Source organism: Electrona antarctica (assembly GCF_951216825.1).
Source record: "Electrona antarctica genome assembly, chromosome: 18".
NCBI classification, from domain to species: Eukaryota; Metazoa; Chordata; class Actinopteri; order Myctophiformes; family Myctophidae; genus Electrona; species Electrona antarctica.
Window position 1 is genome coordinate 30,159,346 of NC_136799.1, and position 23,691 is coordinate 30,183,036.

Consider the following 23,691-nt stretch of genomic DNA (forward strand, 5'->3'; position numbering starts at 1 on the left):
ACTCACATTCCTGCTATGCATACACTGGCCCTTTAAGAGAGGTTACGACTCCCGGGTTGCAGCAGTTTGGTTTGGTTCCCCTGGATGTGTGTGTGGTGGTTACATCTACAGGCTAGTAGCTGTCAGACAAGCGGCTGGGGAAAGGGCGTTTGGTTCAGTTCAGATTCAGACGACGTGTAAAATAAATGATGAGACTTTAGCCATCGTTAACGTTATTACGCAAGGAAGAAGCTATTCGAGGACGCGACGGTTAGCCCAATTGGACGTTCTTCGGCTATACCATGTCTTCTTCTAAATAGCTGGGTAGGATGGCCGCGGACGTGGACAAGAGGATCCCCCAGGAGTTGGCCGAAAATGTTACTCCACCAGAGGACCAGCACGGTGCTGGGGTACCTTCAGACAGAAGCGCAAGTAGATCGTGGATTAGACTCATTTGGACTCTGATGGTGGTCGCTGTTGTCCCTATCCTAGCTTTTGGGATCAAGTATTACCAAGACACGCTGCTCCTTAAACGCCATGTAAGATCACATTTCTTATTTATTATAGTGACGGTCGAGATGGGATCCTTATCATCCTTTATTCCTTTTCTGATTACTTACTAATATACCTACCTAAACATAGTGTGTAGGGCTGGCTATAGTGTTTGTCTCTTGGGCAACTTAAAATGTGCATCATGACCATTTGTAGAGATAAATGTAGCCTATGTATATCCTTTTTTGCTTTGATATGCGATAGATAATACTGTATACATCTACTTTGCCACGTATTGTCAGTAGTGGAACAAACTTCTGGGTTTTTCTACCAAGTTTTATTAGGGGGCTGGGTGTCTGCACAGCTGTTGGAGTCGTCAGCCACTATTCCAACAGTGTGCCTACAAAAGTTACCCTGAAGTTCTAATTGTACCTCCCCCTGCCCTCCATTGTACAAGCTACAACAGGCACGCAGTCTGCGCTGGGACGGTGGTCTCATAATAAAACAGTATGTCTAGACGGCTAGGCCTGCTTGGTGGATGGTACTGTAGTAGTAGACCAGTGATTCTCAAATCTTCTAATTCAAGTACCCCCAGTTTTATATTAGGGGTGGGCTGCGGCCAACTGATGGAGAGAGCTACTGCATTTACCCACGGGGGGCACATTGCGTACATGCGTATTGCGTACCAATAACCTACCTACTCTCACCAGTAAATCACTCAGATAGCCCAGGATAGTACCAAATCAAATGTATGAATAAAGGGATATTAACAATCATGATTATTCAGTGTAAAATTTGTATTTAGTAACTAGCATTTAGTAACTATATTAACAAATACATTGGACATAAAAATACAATAGGCTACCATATTTGCATGTTTGGAACAGCTGAAATCCATATCATTTTTCGGATATTGACCTGCAGGCCACATTAAGTGTGGGGGACGCATGAGGCCTTTTGCCCAGTGATTAGATTAGACTAATGAGATCAAATGTTACAAATTGTAGACTCATTACAGACCCATAAGGCTTAATTTGGTTCCTAACTGTCAATCACTATTTTTTTCTGCACCCCCTGGAACTGCAAACAAGTGCAGTAGGCTATCTAGCTTCTGTGCCAAAAGTTTGAGCAGGACTGGTACCATGATATTTCTCATCGGGTCGCATCATCTCAGTGTCTAGATTTGTCAAACTGTCACAATTATTCAATAAGCCCTCCAATTCTGTGGCACATTATTGCCTCTTATTTATTGTTTTTCGTTGATTATGCAACAATAATATGGCTATTTTGCTCTAGTTTAACATGACACATGCTATTGAAATTCTGTGGAGCATGTGTAATGACTGAGTACGGACAATCCTTTTCTGTGTCTTCCTCCAATAGGAAGACAGTGTCAAGGCCCTGGGTGCAGAGGGGCTCTTTCTGTTCTCGTCCTTGGACACAGACCATGACCTGTTTCTCAGCCCTGAGGAGTTTAAACCCATTGCTGAGAAACTCACAGGTTTGTGTGTGTGTGTGTGTGTGTGTGTGTGTGTGTGTGTGTGTGTGTGTGTGTGTGTGTGTGTGTGTGTGTGTGTGTGTGTGTGTGTGTGTGTGTGTGTGTGTGTGTGTGTGTGTGTGTGTGTGTGTGTGTGTGTGTGTGTGTGTGTGTGTGTGTGTGTGTGTGTGTGTGTGTGTGCACGCACGCACTGACTAGCCATCTACTCTGATATTGATATTGATCAGCGTTTTGGGTTTTTTGGCTGGGGACCCCCAGAAATGCTTTGGCCATGTCTCGTGACCCCTGACCCTCCCCCCTCCCCGCCCCAATACAAATTGACCGCTACATTAACCTTAATAATAGAGAAAATACATCATAAATAAATACTGAAACCAGATCTAATCATTAAGGAAAGTTTATGCATGTACTATGTAAACTCTTAATTTACATTTTCCAGCCATTCAGTTGCAAAAAAGAAAAATCTTAGTCTGAGGACCCCCCCAAAATAATTTGGTGACCCACTGAGGGGTCGTGACCCCCAGGTTGAGAACCTCTGCTTTATCTGACTGTCTGCAGGGCTCGCAGCTCCAGTAGAGTTTGAAGAGGAAGAAAGCCATGACCCTAATGGAGAGACTATGACACTGGAGGCTAAAATGGAACCTCTGCTTCTAGACACCATGACCAAAAGCAAAGATGGGTTCCTTGGGGTAAGACGAGAAACTAACCAGACAGGCTTATACATATGGAATCCCATCATGTATCCTACTGTACAGGACTCTGTAAAAAATAGACCACTCTCAGAGTTAAATGAATACGGAGGATTTTATTTTGTAGCTATATAATTGCGGCAAATCACAGTCAAGGGCAAAGCTGAGACCAGACACCAAAAAAATGCCCTCAAACTCATACTCTACTCAACTCAACAATAAAATGTCTTAAATGAATAAAAGGTACTTTAAAAGTTGGCTTTGCATGTTTGTTAACCATGGCCTTGAGCAGTTTTCCACCCGCCAAAATGTGATCACAGAATATAAATATTTAAATTTTGTAATGGAAACCTTGCCCAAATATGGAGTTATTAGACCCTGTCTTACTAAATGTAGTTCATAATTTCTTCTAAACTATTGGTTATAGTAATATAAGTGATTCCTGGCTTCTGTCTCTCCCAGGTTGCCCATAGCTCTCTGAGTGGACTGCGGTCATGGAAGACCCCAGCAGTGCCTTCCTCTACTTTCTCTGCCAGCCAATTCAGGGTCTTCTTGCCCCCAAAGAACAAGGTCAATGTGGGAGACACCTGGTGGGTGATGGCTAGTGAGCTCAATATCTTCACCGGGTACTTGCCTAACAACCGTTACCATCCTCCCACACCGAAGGGCAAAGAGGTATTTTTGCATAGCATAATATAATACTTGGCCAGAACAATGAGAACATGGTTATACATATCTGAATGTCTACACATAAGTTGACCTATTCTCCCCCTACCTGTCTAGGTTCTTATCCACACCTTGCTGAGTATGTTCCACCCTCGACCTTTCATCAAGTCACGCTTTGCTCCTCAGGGCACAGTGGCCTGCATTCGTGCCAGCAATGACTTTTACTATGACATTGTGTTCAGGTGAGGAGCAATGCCATATCTATACTGCGTCACAATGATGACAGACTTGACTATACAGTGTAATATATTACACTGTAGCATAAATGTGTTTTGACTTGACAGTGGAATGAGAAGTGCATTTATTGTATTACACCTCAATATTATAGATGAATTCCGTCATGGGATAGTCTTGTTACTGGCTAACGGAGGCCTATTTTGTAACAATACTGCTTTCACATTTCACAGGATTCATGCAGAATTCCAGCTGAACGATGTTCCAGATTTTCCCTTCTGGTTCACCCCAGGCCAGTTCACTGGGAACATCGTCCTGTCCAGAGATGCGTCCCATGTCCGTCACTTCCACCTCTATGTCCCCAATGACAGGTTAGTCTTGTCAGTATGCTGTTATACACAGATGCACACTCATAGAACAGTGGTTCCCAAAGTGGGGTCCCAGGACCACTAGGGGTCTGAGAGAGTCCCAGGGGGGACCCCAGCAAAATGAGTAACAGTTTACACTTTAACCCAAATATATTCATTGGCTATGTGAAATTTCCCTACAAGCTAACAACACGTGATGATATTATGTTGTGAGCTTGTAGTTCGGCTATTTTGGAAACATTTAAAAAAAATCTTAAATGTGTAGTAATATTATATTTTTAAAATCTCTTATGGTGATCCCCGGTAAAAATCTGTTCAAATGGGGTATGTGACTCAATACATATCAATTTGGGGGTCCTTGTCATGAAAACTTTTGAGAACCACTAACATAGAAGCAGACACCCCTCTAATTCAAGTGTAATGTCATCTGGTCTCCCAGGTCTTTGAATGTGGATATGGAGTGGCTATACGGGGCCAGTGAGAGTAGCAACATGGAGGTGGACATTGGTTACCTACCACAGGTAAAAGCTGCAATGGCCACACATTTCGGCTTTCTGATGAATGGCTGGTGCTTGTGTATAGCCACTTTAAACCTGGCGTCTTTATTTTGGGTATCACAATGCATTGCATTCATTGCAACATGGTGTGTGCTTGTAGATCAGCTACTTTTGTGCGACACTGACATGCAATCAATTATAATATAGGACTTAAGGTGTGTGTGTGTGTGTGTGTTTGTGTTTGTTTGTTTGTTTGTTTGTTTGTTTGTTTGTTCTCATAGTTGGAGCTGCAGTCCACTGGTCCATCCACTCCCGCATTCATCCAGGATGAGCAGGGTAACATCATCGACAGCCGGGGCGACGGGAGCGAGCCCATCCAATTTATCTTTGAGGACATCCACTGGACCTCAGAGATCAGCCACCAGGAGGCTGTTAGACATATGGAGGTCACCTTCTACCCCTTTAAGAAGGTATTTTTCTGTGCCACATCTGTGGTCTGGTTTGAATTGTTTATTGTCTCTATAGCTACAGCCACTCTGTTTCACTGTTGTATGTATGCTGTTTTGTGTACACTTACAGTGCAAAACTTTGTCATTTTGTTTGCCTCATAGGTGCCTTACCTACCTTTTTATGAAGTCTTTAATCAAGCACAAGCAGAAAGTAAGCTAGTGCACTCCATTCTCCTTTGGGGTGCATTAGATGATCAGTCCTGTTGAGGTGAGATAATTACAGCAATATTTTTAAATACTTGAAATATACACTGACATTTTAAAGGTTTATGTTTGGCATCTTATGTTTATTTCAGATTGCTAGTGTAGAGAGACAAGAAACCAAGGGCAGAGACCAGATGGGGGTCAGATTAGAACCCAGGTCCTCACGCTCACTAGGAGCATAATGTCTACTAACTGGCGGAGTCACAAGGCACATGTCATACAGTTAGTTGTTTTATATTTCTAAGCCTTATACACTGACTAAAAATAAATCCATTTAAGCAAAAAATATTGGACCAGATACTTTGGAGAAGATAATGGGACACCCATTAATCTGAGAAAATATCATTGTGGTCAGAGCTAATTTATATTTAGTATAATATAAACTTTAATGATACTACAATTATTTATATAGCATCTTTCTAAACATGTCACAAAGTGCTGCACATAAAATGTACACATTAAAACAAAGCAAGGAAAACAACAAAACGTAGAAGATTTCACCGCTGCAATTGATACAAAGTTCAACAAGGAAAGAGGGGGAATGCTTTTCTGAATAATTTTGTATTGCCTCACAAATTTGAGGAGCAAAAATTTTTTGTTTGCCATGTATACTCCTCTCCACTTTTTGTGCCTGACCTTTTCATCCCTGTCCCCCCTTCTTATTCCCTGTAGGTTCGGGGCGAACTCTCCGGGAGACAGTCCTGGAAAGTTCGCCCATTCTGGCCTTGCTCAACCAGAGCTTCATTAGCAGCTGGTCCCTGGTCAAAGAGCTAGAGGAAATGCAGGTGAGAAAACATGACGGTAAAATCACACCTAAAAGTCAGCCATACCACCCATGGGCCATGACCAATTTTTCTTTTCTTCTTTTAAACAAAATGTCAGAAGGTTTTAACCACACCATAGCATCCCTATTTCGGGGCGAAAATAGAAGATCTACAAGCTCACAATGTGTCACATTTGTGTGTGTTGTGAGCTTATTTTTTCGCCTATTTTTTCCAGTTAAGTTAAGTGGTTAAACATCAGATCTAAAACAAACAAAAAGTCACATTCTCAATTTCCTATTACTGTTCTGATTTATCAGGCTGATGGGAAAAATCCTCTGCTGAGCGAAAAGGCCCGTCTACATCTGGAGAAGTACAACTTCCCAGTAGAAATGATGGTGGCACTGCCCAATGGCACTATTGTAAGTATTGTAGTTCAATCCTCTATTTTCCAGAAATATCCCAAGATTAGCTAAAGATTTAATATATCTACTAAATATCTACTAAGCCATGAAAAACGTCCTCCATAATTCATCGCTTAATCAAAAAAGTAATCTATAGAATAATCGTTAATACAATAATCGAATGTTGCAGTCCAACTTTTATATAATTTCTATCTGTGATTCTAATGATTTTAGGTCCACCACATCAATGCAAATTATTTTCTCGACCAGACGGCCATGAAGCCAGAAGATGAAGGAGCCACATTTAGTTTCTCGGCTGGGTTTGAGGACCCCTCCACTTCAACATACATGACCTTCCTCAAGGAAGGCTTGGAGAAAGCTAAGGAGTACCTAGCACATTAATGTGTGTTTGTGTCAGTTTGTTTATAGGAGAAAAAAGGAGGAAATGGTAGGAGTTACTGATCAAATATTACAAACAATCTCCAGTTTTGTGTAGGGATATATTTCCTATAGTTTTGGCGCCATCTTCCTATCCTGTTCTTCTTTGTCTTAATATTTATTCAGGCCTTTTCACTTTCACTCAGTATTCAGTTCAGATCAGTGCAAGCAAGAGTTAAAATCAGTTAAAAAATTATGTTTTGTCAAATATTTGTTGTTGTCACTTGTCAGTCCATGCACACTAAATAGTAACAAAGCTTGATATATTTCAACTATGCTGTCTCTGCTTGTACTGTAGCCTAGCACAGAGTTATAGTTGGTTAACCATTAGGACTGATGTTTGCAAAGTAATTCTTGAACTGGTGTTTTTCCCATATGATGCAAGCTTGCAACATAATATTCCACATTTATTTTTGTATATCTCAATGATGTGTGTGTGCAATATTTAGAGACTGAACTACCGCCAGCGTGTGTTTCTGATGTTTTTGCTGCTAGTCATATAATGCCAGGGACAGGGAGGGTCCAGTTGTTGCCTGCCATTGAGCTGAAGTAGTTTGTGAAGGCCTTGCCTTAAAGCTTTCCGTGGGCTGGGCAAGGCCTGATGTCATTGCTGAGGCCTCTGGAGGGAACATCTCTACCCCAGGACAGCAAAAGCAGAAGGAAAACGAGACTGGATAGTGCTGGCACATAAAAGGTGTAATAATATTTTTTATATATATATACTTTTGTAGATTTTCCAATGTGGGATAATAGCCCACATGTCTATCACATGTGACCCACACCAAAGACACTGTACATATACAGTAGACTAGATGCTGAGCAAAATAATATTCAGCAGAAATACTTGTACATTGTGTAAGTTACTTGTAAGTTGTACACAAGGATATTTTCATGTAACATAATAGATTTGAAACCCATCTCTTTGTCCCCGTTTCCTCTCTGACTTTGTATAGGCCAAAAGAGGCCAAAATGGCTAATTCTTTACGTTGATAGTTTCTTCCTATACGTTTCATTTTTAACCAATTCATATTACGGAGTAAAGAGAGTAACTAGTAGAAATTTGTGATGAAGGACACTTATTACATTTCAGTAAATGTGGACTTAATGGGAACTTTACTTTTAATGTTACCTCTGAAATGCCTTAAGACCATTCTTGTTCTTGGTCTTGTCCATTGGAATTTGTGGTTTTTGTTTTCCTTTTTTTGCCACTTATGTGGAAAATAACTTTATGCATAAGATGAAATAAAACTTTGTCACAACAAATGGCAAAAATTATTTAAGGAAACATGCCGGGCATATCACAAGTACTGTAAGTGACAATATTTCAATGGTCATTGTTTGTCTTATTGTGCTAATTTTATTATTTCATCTACAGTATTATACAATATGAGAACGTCTGAGAGGATCAGTGAGTGCATCTCATAGCCGAGTGTTGCTGAATGACTGGATTGCATTAAATTATTTTAAAGTGTATCTGTTCCCCGGTGGGTTTAAAAGCATGGGATTGATGTGAGAACCCATGCTTTTTATCAACATTTTAAATCTATTGGATGAAGTGTTCAAACTAAAACAAAAAGTGCAGTATAGGGATAGTATGGTAATAAATGCCTCAAAGTCCAAATGTCCTTTAAGTGGGTTATTGCCTTCAATGTTGATAGAGTTGCTGCAAAAAGGCTTATGAAGGTGTGCTTGTGGACGTCTGGGCCATATACAGGTACATGCACATACTGTAGGCTTTCAGAATGGTAGGAATGAACCATCCATGCATTTTGTTTTTATCTTGTACCTTGCAGATATACTGTAGTTGTGTGATGTAGGTGATATACAATACCAATAAAGAAATAGTTTGTAAGTTTACATACCTACTACATTAAGGAATAAGAGACATGGGTCAAATTGCTTTCAAAAGTAGCATTCCTGTGCAAATTACAATAGCCTCTTCTTCAGCTCCCTCTCCGTTCAAAAATGAGCATTCAAAGAATTGGTTTCAGATTAGTTCAGCACTCCTCAGTTTGGTTGCCATACCCACAGGATTCAGGAATGAGTCTACCATGTAATTCTTCATGACTAGAACCCAACCCATTCAGGGAGACCAAGTTCAGAAAAGTTCATATGGTTAAAAGCCATAATGACTGGATCAAATAAGCAAATCCAACAGTTGCTATCACCATCTAATGATCCTTTGTATGTGGGTGTTCACTGATGAATGCTGTCTTGCTAAAGTCTATCAGAAGACTGAGGTGAGGAGAAGGTCAAAGCTCAATGGTCTCCTCAGCTGAATGTCCACACCTCCATCTCCATGACCCGGAAGTCATCGGTTTCAGAGAGGCAGCAGTTATTGAAAGTATAACAGGGGCTACTCCGTCCCAAATATAGTGTCTCATCTAGCCACAGACCAAAATGGCCGCTGAGGAGAAACAGCCAGAGAAAGGGAAATGGAGTAACACACAGGGACACGTAAAGATGGAGAAGGTATATTTTTAACTATGTTAGTTTAATATTGATTTTCCATTTTGTATACATCCATAATCAAAATACTGAATTTACCATGCAATACAAGGTGTTACATCAGGCTTTGCCAGAAGAATTGATCGAATCGATCAGAAAATACATTACCTGCCACCACCAATGGCAAAGGAGTCTAGATCTCCCTTGATGAAAAAGGAGTTCTCCCCAGTCCACCGAAAGCACTGCAAATAGGGACAGCAGAGATAGAGTCAATATCTAGTTTAAGTCCTGTAAATGTAGATAGCTCAGGTTAACCATCTATAATTAATGTAACACTAGACCTTTTTACAATATGGACGCCTATTTCTCAAAGACATTGGATGAGCAATGAAGTAGTGGGTGTGTAAAGTTGTGATACAACTGAATTGAAAACAGTTGATCAAAATACAATGTTTATTGGTTAATTATCTAATCTGTGCTGTGTGCACTCTCAGAAGAGCTAAGCAATGAAGACTGTGTCTTGACCTTGAAGCGGGGATGCAACATGAAGAGGAAGGTCTCCCCTGTGCCATAGAACGTCTCACTAATTCTCAGGGGATGGGAGAGGAAACTTCCAAACACCTGCAACAGTAAACTGTTTTAATGAAATGAATTTACTTTAAATCTTTAAGTGAAAATTAAGACCAGTTAACACAACATTACATTTTTTTGAAATTGTATTTTTTACCTGATCAAGTGCATCCCTGATAACAATTAGTGCAGGAGACTCAGTCTTGCTGAGTTTTCTGTAGAGGGTCTTGAGGCTGAAACCGTGGCAGGACGTGCTGTATGACAGATGCCAGGTATGGCCTATTGTCCTGGGGGGCAGTTCTGCACATAGCTGGGTGGGTAGAGGACAGGGGGTGAGGCAGAGAATACAAAGGATGCAACTACAGAAAACAAGGTGATTTAAGTAGGTCAAAGAGGTTTATTGTCGGTATCAGACGAGTACTATCTCGGTTAAAATGTGCTAGACGGAATAGTGGAATGAAGTATTGCTGTGACTCACCTCTCTAATAAGTGATGCTTCTAAAATGCGGCTCTGAGCAACAATTTCACTCAGTCCCTCAGGGTCTTTGTCAATGACCACTGTTGGTTTGACCAAGCTCTCCTCCACTGACACCATCTGAAACAGAAACAGAAAGAAACATCGAAAAACAAGACTTTTACAAGAGCTTGAAAACACATTTTATTTTGCACACTATATATTTCAGCTAACAACTGGACCATCAGGATTCTACAGCACTACATTCTGAAGGTGATCAAAGGCTGTGACTGCTTATTTGATATATTTTGTTTCACAGACAGATAAAATCTGTACAACTACCATCCTGTGGACAACTGGCTCCTCCTCTCATCCTCTGCCATGGACTTTGCCGTAACTTTCTAAAGACTTGATTAAAGTGCCTCCATCCAAACACTATCTTCTCCTCTATCACCCACCAAACCTCCGCTCTGATGCTCCTCATTGTGACACACCACAATTATAATCCCAGTTGCAGCAACAACCTTTACCCCAGGGATACAACATCCATGAAGACACAACAAAGACCCAACATCAGCAACAGTACCAGCTCCTGGAAGGACATAATAATAATATAATAATAATAAACTTTATTTGTATAGCACCTTTCATACATAAATGCAGCTCAAAGTGCTTCACAGGGCAGGACACAAAAATAGAATACAATAAAACACAGTCAAGTAGTTAAAATGATAGAACAATGGCAAAGAACAAAATAAAAGTATAAAAACATAGAGAAAAAATAAATAAAAACACAACATGCAGCAAATCAGTCAGGACAGAGTAGGAACGCAGATATTAAAACTCAATTAAAAGCAAGAGTGAAGAGGTGAGTCTTGAGTTGAGATTTAAAAAACATGATAGCACATCATCAAGGATGCAGCATCAGCAACAATACTAGCTTCAGAAAGGACATGATGCTGTGGCCACACTGGCAGATGCAAAGCTACAGTCTACCATTAATTTCCAGTGGAAGCCAGCAACATGAATGACGATACAAAGCTATATCTGATGTTCATAGCTGCTAGCCTTAATATAAAATACGAATCCAAGTTGGGCTGGCTTCAACTTCAGCTACAATCAAACAACAAAACGACAACAAAGTGTCGTTTAACCATTTCCACTCCACTCTCCACACAATTCCTGCTTGTAATGGAGGGGTAATTATTTCTGTCCTTTTTTTAACCCCAGGCTTTATTTTACTTTTTGGTGCTACTTTCCTTTTTCTTGCTTGCCAACTCATGCTTAATGACATGAACGAGCTCCTTGTGCAACAATGAAACAGCGACAGATATGCTGCTCTGCTTTGTATATGTTATATCATAGTAAAACAACACAATCCCCAGAATCAGCCTCATGATGACGCACTATGGCCACACCGTAGTAGTGAATTGAAAAAGGGATGACCTTTCAAACACACTCTCAGCACCAGTGTTGTTTTCGTCGACTAAAACTAAACGAAAAATGTTCGTAGACGAAATGAAAACTAAGCTATGATGAGTAAAACTAAGACTAAATATATCGACAATTTCAATAAATAAATACTAGACTAAAGTGTTAAGCATAAAATCAGCCATTACGGCGGCATCGAGGCCCAACAAAATACATTTTAGTCGACTAAATCAACCGTAGATTTAGTCGACTAAAATCTCATGACATTTAGTTGACTAAAACTAGACTAACATTAAAACATTCCAGGGGACTAAAATGTGACTAAAACTAAATGAAAACTATTCAAAAGACTATGACTAAAACTAAAATCAAATGTTGCTGCCAAAAACAACAATGCGCAGCACCAATCTCTTCCTTATCTAAATTCCTTTGTCATTCCTTTGTCATTCTATTGCAGATGCTCCAGTAATCAATAAATAGACAAGCAATAACTTTCTCACATTAAATGAGAATAAGACAGGCATCTCAACAGTTGGCCATGCCCAAAAAAGAGATGAGATATTTGTCAATGTCCACAATAAGCCCACAAGCCCAGGTGTTATGACTAGGTGACTAGAGTTTTGATGTTTATATATTTGCATATAAACAAAGTGACCAAAATAATATAGTTTTCTGATGAATTGAAAATGGTGGACCCTGTTGTAAACAAGTGTAATGCTTTATCAGTGTGTCATCCACAGTAACAGTCTTTGTATTGAGTTGTGCTTTCATGTGAAATGTACCCATTCTGCAAACTGTTAATAAATCCATTTTAAAGTCCTTGTCCATTACAAAGCTCTCAACAGGTAGGTTAGGGTCGACCTAAATCACAGACTCCCTGTTTTTTTTTGTGGCTTTCGCCTTTATTTTATATATTTTATGGAGGGACAGACAGTAGGCTGACAGGAAATGGGGAGAGAGATGGGGGGGAAGACATGCAGTAAAGGCCGTCGGGATCGGGAGTCGAACCCGCGGCACACTGCCAGACTGGATTACCAGCCAAGGTGCCTGGACCACTGAGCCATGGCCCTGGCCAGACTCCCTGTTTTTAATGTACTTATATAATCCATTACATCACACAGCAGGGTTGCTAGATGTGCATACTGCATAACCCTACCTAAAAGAAAATCAAAGATTCACTTTTTTCATATACCGTGTATGTCTGAAATTATGGAACACCTTTTACCTCAAGCAATTAGAGAGGCATTCTCTGTTAAAATCTTTACCTGACACGTACTAACAGTACTATTATTTAGTATTGGGGTTTTTTAAAGACATATTATACACAAGCTGACATACAGTACTTCTGGTGTTCTCAGACGAGTACTCACTCAGTTAGTTAGTCCTAAATCACAGCAGGAACAGAATTCATGCGCTTACCTCCCACTCGTCCCCTGAACACCAGTGGCTCTGGAAAACCTCTTCCTCCTTGTCTGCCTCTTCCTCTCTGTCTTCAATCACTACAAACTCCTCTTCGTCACCATCACCACCTGCCCCCTCTCCCTCTAGGATACATACGTCTGGGCGACAGTGGGCTAGGTAGGCGTACAGCTCGTCTGAGCTAAAGAGTGAAGGCAACAAAGAGTGCATACCGTTACAAGAACTGGAATGTTTGAAGGAACTCCGCCTCCAGTGCTTTCCCTGATACAGTTACGGGCTGCGAATTCTTGGCACAGAGAAATTGTTGAAATGACAAACAAGTCCTATAGTTATGTCAACATGATGAGACATTGGGCAATGCACAAGATGACACTGCCTGGTTATGGCTATGGCAATACTAGCACATTAATGTTCAGTGACGTCTGTTCATGATGTCAATCGTTCAAAAATATGTTTTTATTGAGTTATCCGATTCCTACAGTTCACGTTTTTAAGATACAACAGGTCTATGGGTAGAGGACTCAACACTATGCTGATGGATTGGATTCAGTCAAAAGTAAATTTGTATAGGATAAACCTTAACATACAAAATCTTAGGTGTGAGCAATAGTGACTGTTATACAGTGATTTAAAAAGTGCAGTTATGAACAGGAGTGTTACAGGACTGCACATCCAAAACAAAGAACCAAGTAAAACCAAATTCACTTTAACCCTGAATCTGGATATTGATCTACTGACAAGAAAATAATAAAATAAAACTTGTGCACCTACCACTTAACAAATCAGTAATATAATACAGATACACATACAGTTCCCCCATTAATGTAGGTTACTTATATTAGCTCTTAAAAAACCAAATGCTACACAGTCTTTTTTTGCTGTTACTGTACCTTTCTTTTGAGACGGCTAACCAGGAGTCCCTTCTGGGTAGGGTTTTGGCTGTTCCCAACCGAAGGCCTGCAATCGTTTTCTTCTTCCCTGCAGCCTGGTGGACCCGCATGCGGATAAACATCAGATCCCCAGGACAACATGAAGGTAGTCTTTGGGGCACTGAAAGACAAAGATTAAAGGTCAATGTCTTGTGACAACATGTCCCGCAACAGAAATGCTGTATTTACAAATGGAAAATAGGTCAAAGCAACTAGCTGCCATCAACCTCAGATGTGATGTAAGGTGACCAAATAATACTGAAAAGGTCTCTTTGTATTTTAAATTTGTGTTGAGTACCCTTTCAGAGAACCTAATTTTCTGCATCACATGATCATGTGTAGGAGTTGGAGAGCTATCTTTATACCTATGTGAAGTGTATAGCAGTACTGCTGGAATTAAAAAAGAGGGGGTTTTGATTTATTGTCAAACTAAAAGCCTTCTGATAGAATTCAAATATCTTATACCAGTATTGATTTAGCTTCAGGCATGACCACAGCAAGTGGTCATGGTATGCAGGAGAAACTATTGCATAACATGCATCGCTATGTTGGAGTAAAACTTTGCATACCATGTATTCATGTAGCATACTCTGTGGACTGAGGATTACAGTACAGTAAGTCCCTGCATCACACATATAGGTGGCAGTTAATTTTTAATGGAATTACAGACAAAACTGTTCAGTATAGATTTGACAATTATTCCCACCTGCAGTCTGATCTTTCACATAGGAACCCTTCTCTCTTTTGTCGGTGTGCAACAGCTCCATTTTGACTTTACTGCCCACATCTTGGCCTCCACAGCAGAAGGAGGCGGCACTGCTGAGAACAGCCACCCCCAGTGTTCCTGCAGACTGTGCTCCTTCGTCCTCCGGTGGGCTGCCATCCAGCTGGCTCTCGGTCTCTGCCATATCTCTGGTCTCTGTCCCCTCCTCAGAAACCTCTCTGCTCAGACTCAGAGCCGGGGTGGACTGCACTTTTGACATAGCTGCAGACACCAGGGCTGGGACTGCCTCTGCTTCATGGTTCGAAGAGCTACCCTGGAGGCACTCAGCTTTGGACTTCTGGACACTTTTTGGTCCTTTCCACCTGGAAATAGAGAAAAGTGCACTTGACTTACAATGTCAGTCTTATCATGGTCTACCGAAACCACAATATTTATGCTAGGCCATAGGCCTACATCCCCATTGACAGAGACAATTCTCATTTCTGTGTATTTTGGCTGTTCATGGTTTTCCTACAATTATCATAATGCATTTTGCAGGTAAGCAACATCATAGCACACCTACAGTATATGTCTGCTGTCAGGAAGAAACCACCTAACTCCAAAATGTCCATGTTTCAGGAAATTAAAAATATAACATTTTCAGGAAATTAAGAAAAAAAAAAGAAAAAAGAAATATTTTGAAAACAAAGCAATACTGCCTCATCACAGTTGGTGGTCAATGACTTGCATGAGAGGGAGAGGTGGTGGAGTTAGTTGCGTTAGTAGTTCAATATTTTCGAAACAACACACAGACGTAAAGGGTGTTCAACAGCACTGATTTATGCAAATCAATCAAAAACCTAAAAAATGTAGTTAGTTAGGTGGTTTCCTCCCGACAGCAACGATATGGTCCATGGCTATTATTACATCAACCACCACTGAGGGTAGTGGCTGTAAAACATCCCAGGTGGCATCACTGTGTTGCGTGCGTGCGTGCGTGCATGTACTGTACATGTGTATGTATGCATGAATATTTCAAACTGCAATTCCATGCTAACCTGAGCTGGGAAGGGTTGAAGTGAACATGTGTTATATCTGAAAAGAAGGTGACAGATGCCAGACAGTCGATTGAACATGACAGGAGGTACTCCTCACATCCATGCTCCATAACCAGAGGATGTGTCTTACACGGATCAAAGAAAATCTTATTAGACGTCACCAGCAAGACACCAGATACCACACCCTGAGAGAGAGAGAGGATGAGAATGACAGAATGTTATAGCCTGTTAGCCTGCAAATGAAAACTACTACAATAACACAAATTTTGTTTGAGTTTCATTCTTTCATTTCCGTCAGTGGCTTTATAAGACAACAATCCATGAAGGTTTCTATTCCCCCATTTAAACTTCAAACTCACCTTGCGGTCAGTGATATAGCGGCAGAACAGTTTGAGGTACGGCATGACCGTTGGTCCCTCCCCTTCGGTGCACTCTGGTGGAAGAGCCAATAGGCACGTATGTCCATCAGGCATTGGTACTGCCTCCACATCCTGTCAGAAACAAAATAAATGTGTATTATTGCAGCATTATGAAGTAAAAAGTGCTTGGTTTGACATAGAACCAAAAGTGATCATTTGATTGATATTATGCATACAGTATAGCAATGCTACTGGCAAATGTCTGATTTTGCGTGTCTTTAGTTCATCAGCAATTAGTAATCCTAAAACTGTAAGCCTAGAAAGGCACTGAGTTTCAAAGTAATACAGTTTTTTTTATAACATTTATAAATGCATGAATCATAATAGATGTCGTAATAGCTGTTTTTGCTTTTCCATCCCTAAAATGTTTATATCAGCCTGTTCCACACCACATTGGATGTTTTTTTTTTTTAATATTTTTGCCTTTATTGATAGATCACAGTAGGTTGACTGGATTACCAGCCTCGGACCTCTAGGCCGGCCCAGGCTGGATGGTGTTTTTTAATTCAATCATTCTTCTCATATTGCTTCGCTCGTACAGTATACAGATTTCTGGTCAATAATAGTCTTGAACCCTAGTGTCAGTATATTCTGGGCAATATCATAGTAGGTGAACATGTAGTAAGAAATAGGCAAACATTTGGCGAAAATAGCAGATTTACAAGCTCAAAACGTGTCAAAGCACTGTGGGCTTGCAGATCTGCTTCAGTTGAGAGATTTTGGTGTAGATGGCAAAAGATGGGGGCCATGTATAGACCCATAGCCATGGGTACTTGGGTATAGTGCTTAAATGGTTAACAAGCTTGATGCATGTTTAAGTGTTTTCCCTACAGAAACACTATACAGTACATCTATTGTAATGCTGACTGTGACATTTTTAAAAGCAAAGAGAAGCACCATGAAAATTCAATCAATGAAAGCCATTAACCACTCAAGAGTAGTTTTTTCCACACCTACATTGATCCTAAATGTATTGAGAAATGCCACTTTGTTTTGTTCAGCTACATGGGCTTATATTGAAGGCCAACCTAAAATAGGTAGCCTAACATAACATATCACAATGTTAAATAATAACTGTAACATATTTCAAACAAGGCAACCTAGAGGTGACAGACATTACAATAGTTTCTATTTTTAACTTGAGTAATTTATACATAATAATAATTACTCTCCATTTCTTTGGGGCAATCTTTGTCAATGTACATTTGCACATAGATGAAATGTGTCTGCATTTACTCATGCTAACTATTAGGAGCAGTGGACCCCTAATCCAGTGCCCGAGGACCAGTTAAGTTTCTTGCTCGGGGAAACTTCAACAATGGGCAAAACAAAGGGCAAACAGGGGACCTTCTAATTCCCAGACAGCCTCTTTACTCTTCAGCTACTATGGCCACCTAATATTCCATTCAGTATAGCCCCGTCCCCCCAAAAAGGGGGCAGTTTGCTACTACTTAAACTTTACAGTTTCTATTGAGATGCAGAACTGCCTGATTCATTCACATACATAAGTCAAAGAAAGGCATTTAAAAGCTTAACGTGTTTTAAAACAAATACAGAAAATAAGGAATAAAACATAATGTGGAATTATAGTTTTATTTCTCACACTATAAGCAATAAACGCTTCATCAAGCGTATTTCATACAGTAGGATAATGTATCCTTCTGATGAAGCTTTGTCTGTTTGTCTGTCTTCAACAGACACAAAACAACTGTCACTCTCACACACACACACACACACACACACACACACACACACACACACACACACACACACACACACACACACACACACACACACACACACACACACACACACACACACACACACACACACACACACACACACACACACACACGTTTTTAGCCTGGATTTAAAAGTACTCAAGAGTTGGCACAAGTCTCAGATCCTCTGGAAGCTTGTATCATCTAAAGTATGTGTGGCATAATAATTAAACGCTGCCTCACTATGTTTTGTTGTAACTCTGGGAACAGTTGACAGACCAGTCCCAGACGACGTGAGATGACTCAAGGATTCACAATATAAAAGCAAGTCTGAACTGCATAGTTCCCTAAACCAAGAGTGATTTAAAATCAATTCGGTCACTCATTGGAAACTCATTGGAAACCAATGCAGACTAAAAAATAAACGTATCTTACTTCTTTTCTTTACCAAAGATTGCTTGCAAGAAAACCAAGGTCAATTCTAACTTCTAAATTTCAGTTCATTTTAACAAATCCTTAGCAAAAACTGGAATATACAGTATTACGTGCTGTGAAATTTTTGCTTGTTGTGGGCTGTCCCTCCCCACTGAGCTGACCTTCTATTATTTATTACCATTGCCACTACATAACTTTCTTAAGTGAGAGCTTCTGCATCTATGTAAATATGTTAGAAAATACTTTGCTTCTTACCAGTAGTTTGTCATATTCCGCATCTGGTGAGGGGGAGTGGGAACAGCCAGGATCAGCTACTACTAACTGTGGTTGTAGCCTCAGTTCAGGATCAGGGTCTGGATTGAGTTCTGATAGAGATGAGCCTTGGCTGGTGAAGCTCTTGTTTTCTTTTGGGACACGTAGTTGCTTAAAAAAGGCAGCCATAACAAGAGAAGAATATAACACAATCTCATGACTTAGTAGTAGTTCCTCTTTCCACTGACCTTCCTGCATGCCTCGTCTGTTTGTTTCTGGTCCTGACACATAGGGGCGGGGGGAGTGCTGCGTGCATAACTTCTTAACCATCTGTCTACTACATAGTTAAAGTGACAGCAGACTTGTCGAGGCAAAGGTCTTGTTTTGCACTTCAAATCCATTTTAGAAGCATACAAACCAAACAAGAGAAATATTTTTGAAAGATAGCACTAGTCAGCCATCTAAATGTATGCCTATCAATAAGACGCCTGAGGGCAAGAAGCAACCTAGCCCTAAAGGGCGAGGCCCAGGTAGGGCCGGGCCTGTTGAGATCTAGTTTTCACACAGTTCTCCGGGCGCGGCTGCACTAATAACTTTGGGGGAGTTTAAATGGACAGGTATCAGTCAAAAGGGAGACATCAAAGAGGAAGGATGGATGGGGAAGGATCAACATATGGAATGTCAGAACAGGTTAGTTCCATATATGGAGATCTAAGGGTTTGAGGTTTGAGATGTATAGTTGCTGGCAAATATTGATGACATCAGGGATCTCCATATATGGGCTTAATATTGATGACATCACATCACGTGATGTGACCATATATGGGGCGTGACTGACTGACTGGAAATGGCGATTTCGTAACTGCGACCTGCGGTCGCAATACATTTGACAAGACTATTTCCACATTTCATTATGTGCAGTGTGCACCTCATTTAAAGTGTGTAGTATGTAATTACAAAAGCATCATCATCCTATAGTTGACCCACGTACCTGCCTGGGGATGAGGGTAGATGATAAGGTGGACACATGTGAAGACGAACTAGGATCTGGGTTCCTTTTGGTCTCATCTGCTAATGTGCTGCTGTTCTTCAAGTGAGAGCTGATGCTGAACACTGTGTCCGCAGGGAGCCCCTTGGAGGAAAGCACACATGAATACAACACCAAAGTCCCAACAAACCTGTTCTGTTTTAGACAACACACATGAATATAAACCCAAACTCCCCAATCTTCCCAAGAAGCATATCATCAATCATCAAATCTTTATAAGTTTTATGTGTTCATATTGGTACAGCATATATAATATGTGTACTGTTATTTCCTAAAACACTGCTTAAAACCCTTCTAAAACAATTTCCTTTAGTAGATTAACCACAGAATTTCTCAGAATTAGAAATATTTACATTAAATAATTACATCTATATATTGGCGGGTTACAGACAATGATGAACTACTGCTCTGTAGTTTAAGGAACACACACAAAATAAATAGGATCAGTGAAAATAATGTCATTGTCATTCTTATTTTTTACATTTACAATATTGACAAATCTTTCAAACAAACAAAAACATGCCAATCAAACAAACCTAATACTGTATCTAAAATCTGACCAAAGAGGAACTTCGCAATATGAGCACCACGGCAGCTTTCAATATCACTGACAGCACACAGGTTATCAATGAAGACAGGACAATAATCAATGCTCTTCCTGATTCTGTTTTATCAATGCCGAAAACAACAGCATCAATTTTAAGTAATATGCTTAACAATACCTTAGAATACACATTCCACCTGGAGTACTTGTGGTAGAGATTCTGAAATAGACCTGCTTTACCCATGGTGAGGGAACTGCTGTGGCCACTCAGACTCTGACACACAGTTCTTCCATGAACCTTGGACATTGTTTATCAGACTCGCCATAAATTACCTTATGCACATAAAACATATTGGGTGTATCAGTGTTATGAGGCTGTTTGCTGCGCATGCCTGCAGATTGTTACGTATTCATTGCACAAACACACACACACACACACACACACACACACACACACACACACACACACACACACACACACACACACACACACACACACACACACACACACACACACACACACACACACACACACACACACACACACACACTCTCAATCATCTCAAGTAGCTGCACCTGCTCCTCTCAGGACTCAATAGATTACAGTTTAGACATTAGACATTTTAGATGCCCTCATCCAGATGAACACAGCATCAAATGATACCAAGCAAGGTTTTGGCCTCTCTTTACAAGACATTTTTGTTTTGTACTAACCTCTCTGCTTGGTTTGTCTTTTTCCTGTCCATTCTCGTACCCTGGCTTCACTGTGACATTATTCTGCTCCGATGAAATTCCTGAGAAGTCAAAGAACAGTGTGTCCTTTTCTCTCTCTAAACTCTCTCTCCAACTTGCTAATATTATATTAATGCTTGTTGTGTCCCCTGCAGTGCATCTACAGTGCTTATCCATTTACCTACACAGCATAGGACATTTATTATCCAGTAATAACATAACCCAAAGCCCTCTATACATTTAGCCAGTTGTCTTTTCACTACTGTCAACAGCGGTACCACATGTCAATCATGATAAGCATGAAGCTGTGACAGTCATGTGCTCTGAGTGTCGTCATAGTGGGAATATATGGTGTGAGCATGTGTGTGTGTGTGTGTGTGTGTGTGTGTGTGTGTGTGTGTGTGTGTGTGTGTGTGTGCGTGCGTGTGTGTGCGCGAGTTTGTGTGCGCACGTGGGTCTTTCCCCCCCTTTTTTTCCCCCTCACTGTATATGTTTCTTTTCCCTTTTTCCCTCCTTTATGATGAATTCCTGTTCTGTCTATAGAAGTGTCTATTTGTACGTCTCTAAATGTTTTGATGATTTGAACATGGTGGACCCTATTGGAAACAAGTGTAATGCTTAATTGGGTCGTCCACTCACAGTTAACAGCCTTTGTATTGAGTTTGTGCTTGAAATGTACTGTAATTCTGCAAACTGTTAATAAATTCTTCAATCAATCAATCCCCATGTTCATGCCATGTCAAACAAATGTTTTCCTATTAGTTGTTGGAGCATTGTAGTGCCATTATCAGTATATGTGAAGTCATGCACAGCAAGTCAATACCTGCCTTTGTCTGCATATGTCACATATGAAAATTAATGAAGATAAGCAAATGCAAATTGGTCAGCTATAAATCAGCTATGATGTTCATCCCACTAGCTACTTCATTGCTCTTCCTGGTGCAAATAATCCAGGTCTTGACCTAGTTAGAAACGTCAACACATTGCCTGAGTACCTTGGAGGTAGTATTGCCGCAGTTTAGGGTTTCTGATATGGGGGACACGGTTGAGAGTGCGACCTGCATTTGGGTGGTGGTGAATGGTGCCGTTGTCTGTGGCATCGTTGACAACTTGAACCTGCTTCTGTGTAGACCTGTATGGGCCTTTGGTGAACTCTGGTGGCTGTTTGACCCCTGCAGGCAACTTGGAACCCAACCTAAGCAAAAGAGCAGGAGCAACTATATGTAATGCATTTGTTCTTGTCATGCACACACAATATCCCTTCATTTCCACTTAAGAATTATTTGCAGATTTGGTAGGCTTATTGTGGGCATATTATAAGAATAATGATAGCTCAGAGCTGAGTTCACACTCTATATGAGTTATTTATAAGAGAGTAGGAGTTGCTAGAGTCGTGACTAGAAAAGCAATGATGAAGTTATCGCCTACGTAATGCATTTGTTGGAGGGTCTGGGTCATCGCTGGAAGGACGTGTGGCTGCCGAAAACACAACACTCGTACTTTCACCATTTCAATGATAAGAGAGCGCGAGAGAGACTTACAGTAGTCAAAATATGTAGAGACAAAGCTAGCCAATATCCTGCAACAAGCTGTTTTTTGTTATCACAATAATCCACCTAACATTGAGGCTGACCTGGTCTTGACATTGCCAAAGTAGCTGGTTCTGTTCTTGTCCCTCTGGAGTTTATGTTCCACGGCTCCAAGCACCTCAGGTCTCCTCACAGATTGAGCCATATTGTCTGTCCTAGTCTGAGTTGAGGTGAGCAGCAGTGATGAGGGGCTCAGCTATAGTATCAGCCTTCCAACTCCTCTTGATCTCCATGCCCAACATGCCTCAGCTAAAGCACCTGATAAAACTGAGAGACAGTGTAAAAGCGAGGGGAATTAAAAACACAGATTTGTTATGGGAGACAAAATATCAACCAACAGCTGCCCACATGCCCAGCTCTTTAAGTAACGTGATTTATTCACTTAACAAAATAATGTGCCTAAATAGACCTACGTTTTTCCATTTCATCAAATTGTCAATCAGTGCATACTGCATATAATCACTCTAATAGCATTCAATAAATATAATTCATACAAAAATATGGCCTCCCTTTGTTGAATGAATGAAACTATGTATTACGTTATGTGCAATGCCACTGCTGCTGTTGCAGCAGTAGACAATTCCGGAACCTGTGATCCTGCAACAGCCAAAATGTATGCAACTTTAATACAGTTTTCCGCCAGAGTAAATTCTCTGGCAAGGACTGCAAAGGCAGACCTACGTAGCTAGCCTACATATTTCTCTAGATCGTGCATGTAGACCTATACACTACAATATAGAAGATAATTGTATCAAGTGAAGTGCTACGTTCCACCATATCGTGAAGTATATAACGTTAGGTAGCTTTGATAACATGGAAGGATGACATGCGACGCCTACCTGCATGTTTACAGAACAGCAGAAAAAATACAGCTAAGCTTCATTCCCAGGGCCATTAAGGCCACTATAAGAGATAAGAGAGCTTCTTCTGGTAAGAACAACATTAGACAAAATAGATGAAGAAGAATTGAAACTGACCTCGGTTTGTTTTGGGATGGAGACGTATTGCTGCAACCATAATTATGAACGCCTCATATTGCAGTGATATCACTGCAGACCACGGTCCTCGCCGTCAGTGACCAGTTCAGCATGACAGCATCCATGCTCCGCCCATTAAAGGACCAGTGGTGGTGCTGTGGACAGTGATTGATTGTTTGTGGTCATGCAGAATGCTGTGTGACAGTGTGATTACATTTACAAT

At 40.6% G+C, this 23,691-nt stretch overlaps 2 protein-coding genes across 2 annotated transcripts; one reads left to right on the top strand and one right to left on the bottom strand.

Moving 5' to 3' along the window:
* Nucleotides 1–54: 54 nt before the first annotated feature.
* selenon (selenoprotein N) lies at nt 55–8,002 on the top strand. The gene is made up of 12 exons (XM_079528149.1): nt 55–518; nt 1,855–1,972; nt 2,528–2,658; nt 3,121–3,333; nt 3,442–3,566; nt 3,792–3,929; nt 4,366–4,447; nt 4,705–4,893; nt 5,035–5,140; nt 5,809–5,921; nt 6,218–6,319; nt 6,536–8,002. Exons 1-12 carry the CDS (start codon nt 309–311, stop codon nt 6,701–6,703), a joined length of 1,695 nt encoding a protein of 564 aa, XP_079384275.1. The 5' UTR covers nt 55–308; the 3' UTR covers nt 6,704–8,002.
* On the bottom strand, nt 7,487–23,561 carry LOC306942315 (nuclear receptor coactivator 7). The gene is made up of 16 exons (XM_079528148.1): nt 23,469–23,561; nt 22,536–22,758; nt 21,898–22,097; nt 20,885–20,964; nt 19,570–19,710; nt 18,582–18,749; nt 16,111–16,242; nt 15,752–15,936; nt 14,697–15,076; nt 13,952–14,111; nt 13,062–13,242; nt 10,236–10,352; nt 9,915–10,067; nt 9,713–9,808; nt 9,356–9,429; nt 7,487–9,146 (listed from the first exon to the last, which is right to left on the bottom strand). Exons 2-16 carry the CDS (start codon nt 22,634–22,636, stop codon nt 9,011–9,013), a joined length of 2,304 nt encoding a protein of 767 aa, XP_079384274.1. The 5' UTR covers nt 22,637–22,758; nt 23,469–23,561; the 3' UTR covers nt 7,487–9,010.
* Nucleotides 23,562–23,691: the final 130 nt, after the last annotated feature.

Coding starts and splice junctions, on each gene's coding strand:
- LOC306942315 (XM_079528148.1), bottom strand. CDS start 22,636: ATGGCTCAATCTGTGAGGAGACCTGAGGTGCTTGGAGCCGTGGAACAT. Junction 19,711..20,884: donor AAGACAAACCAAGCAGAGAG/GTTAGTACAAAA, acceptor CTTTCCTCCAAG/GGGCTCCCTGCGGACACAGT. Junction 9,147..9,355: donor TTTGCCATTGGTGGTGGCAG/GTAATGTATTTT, acceptor GTTTCTCCTCAG/CGGCCATTTTGGTCTGTGGC.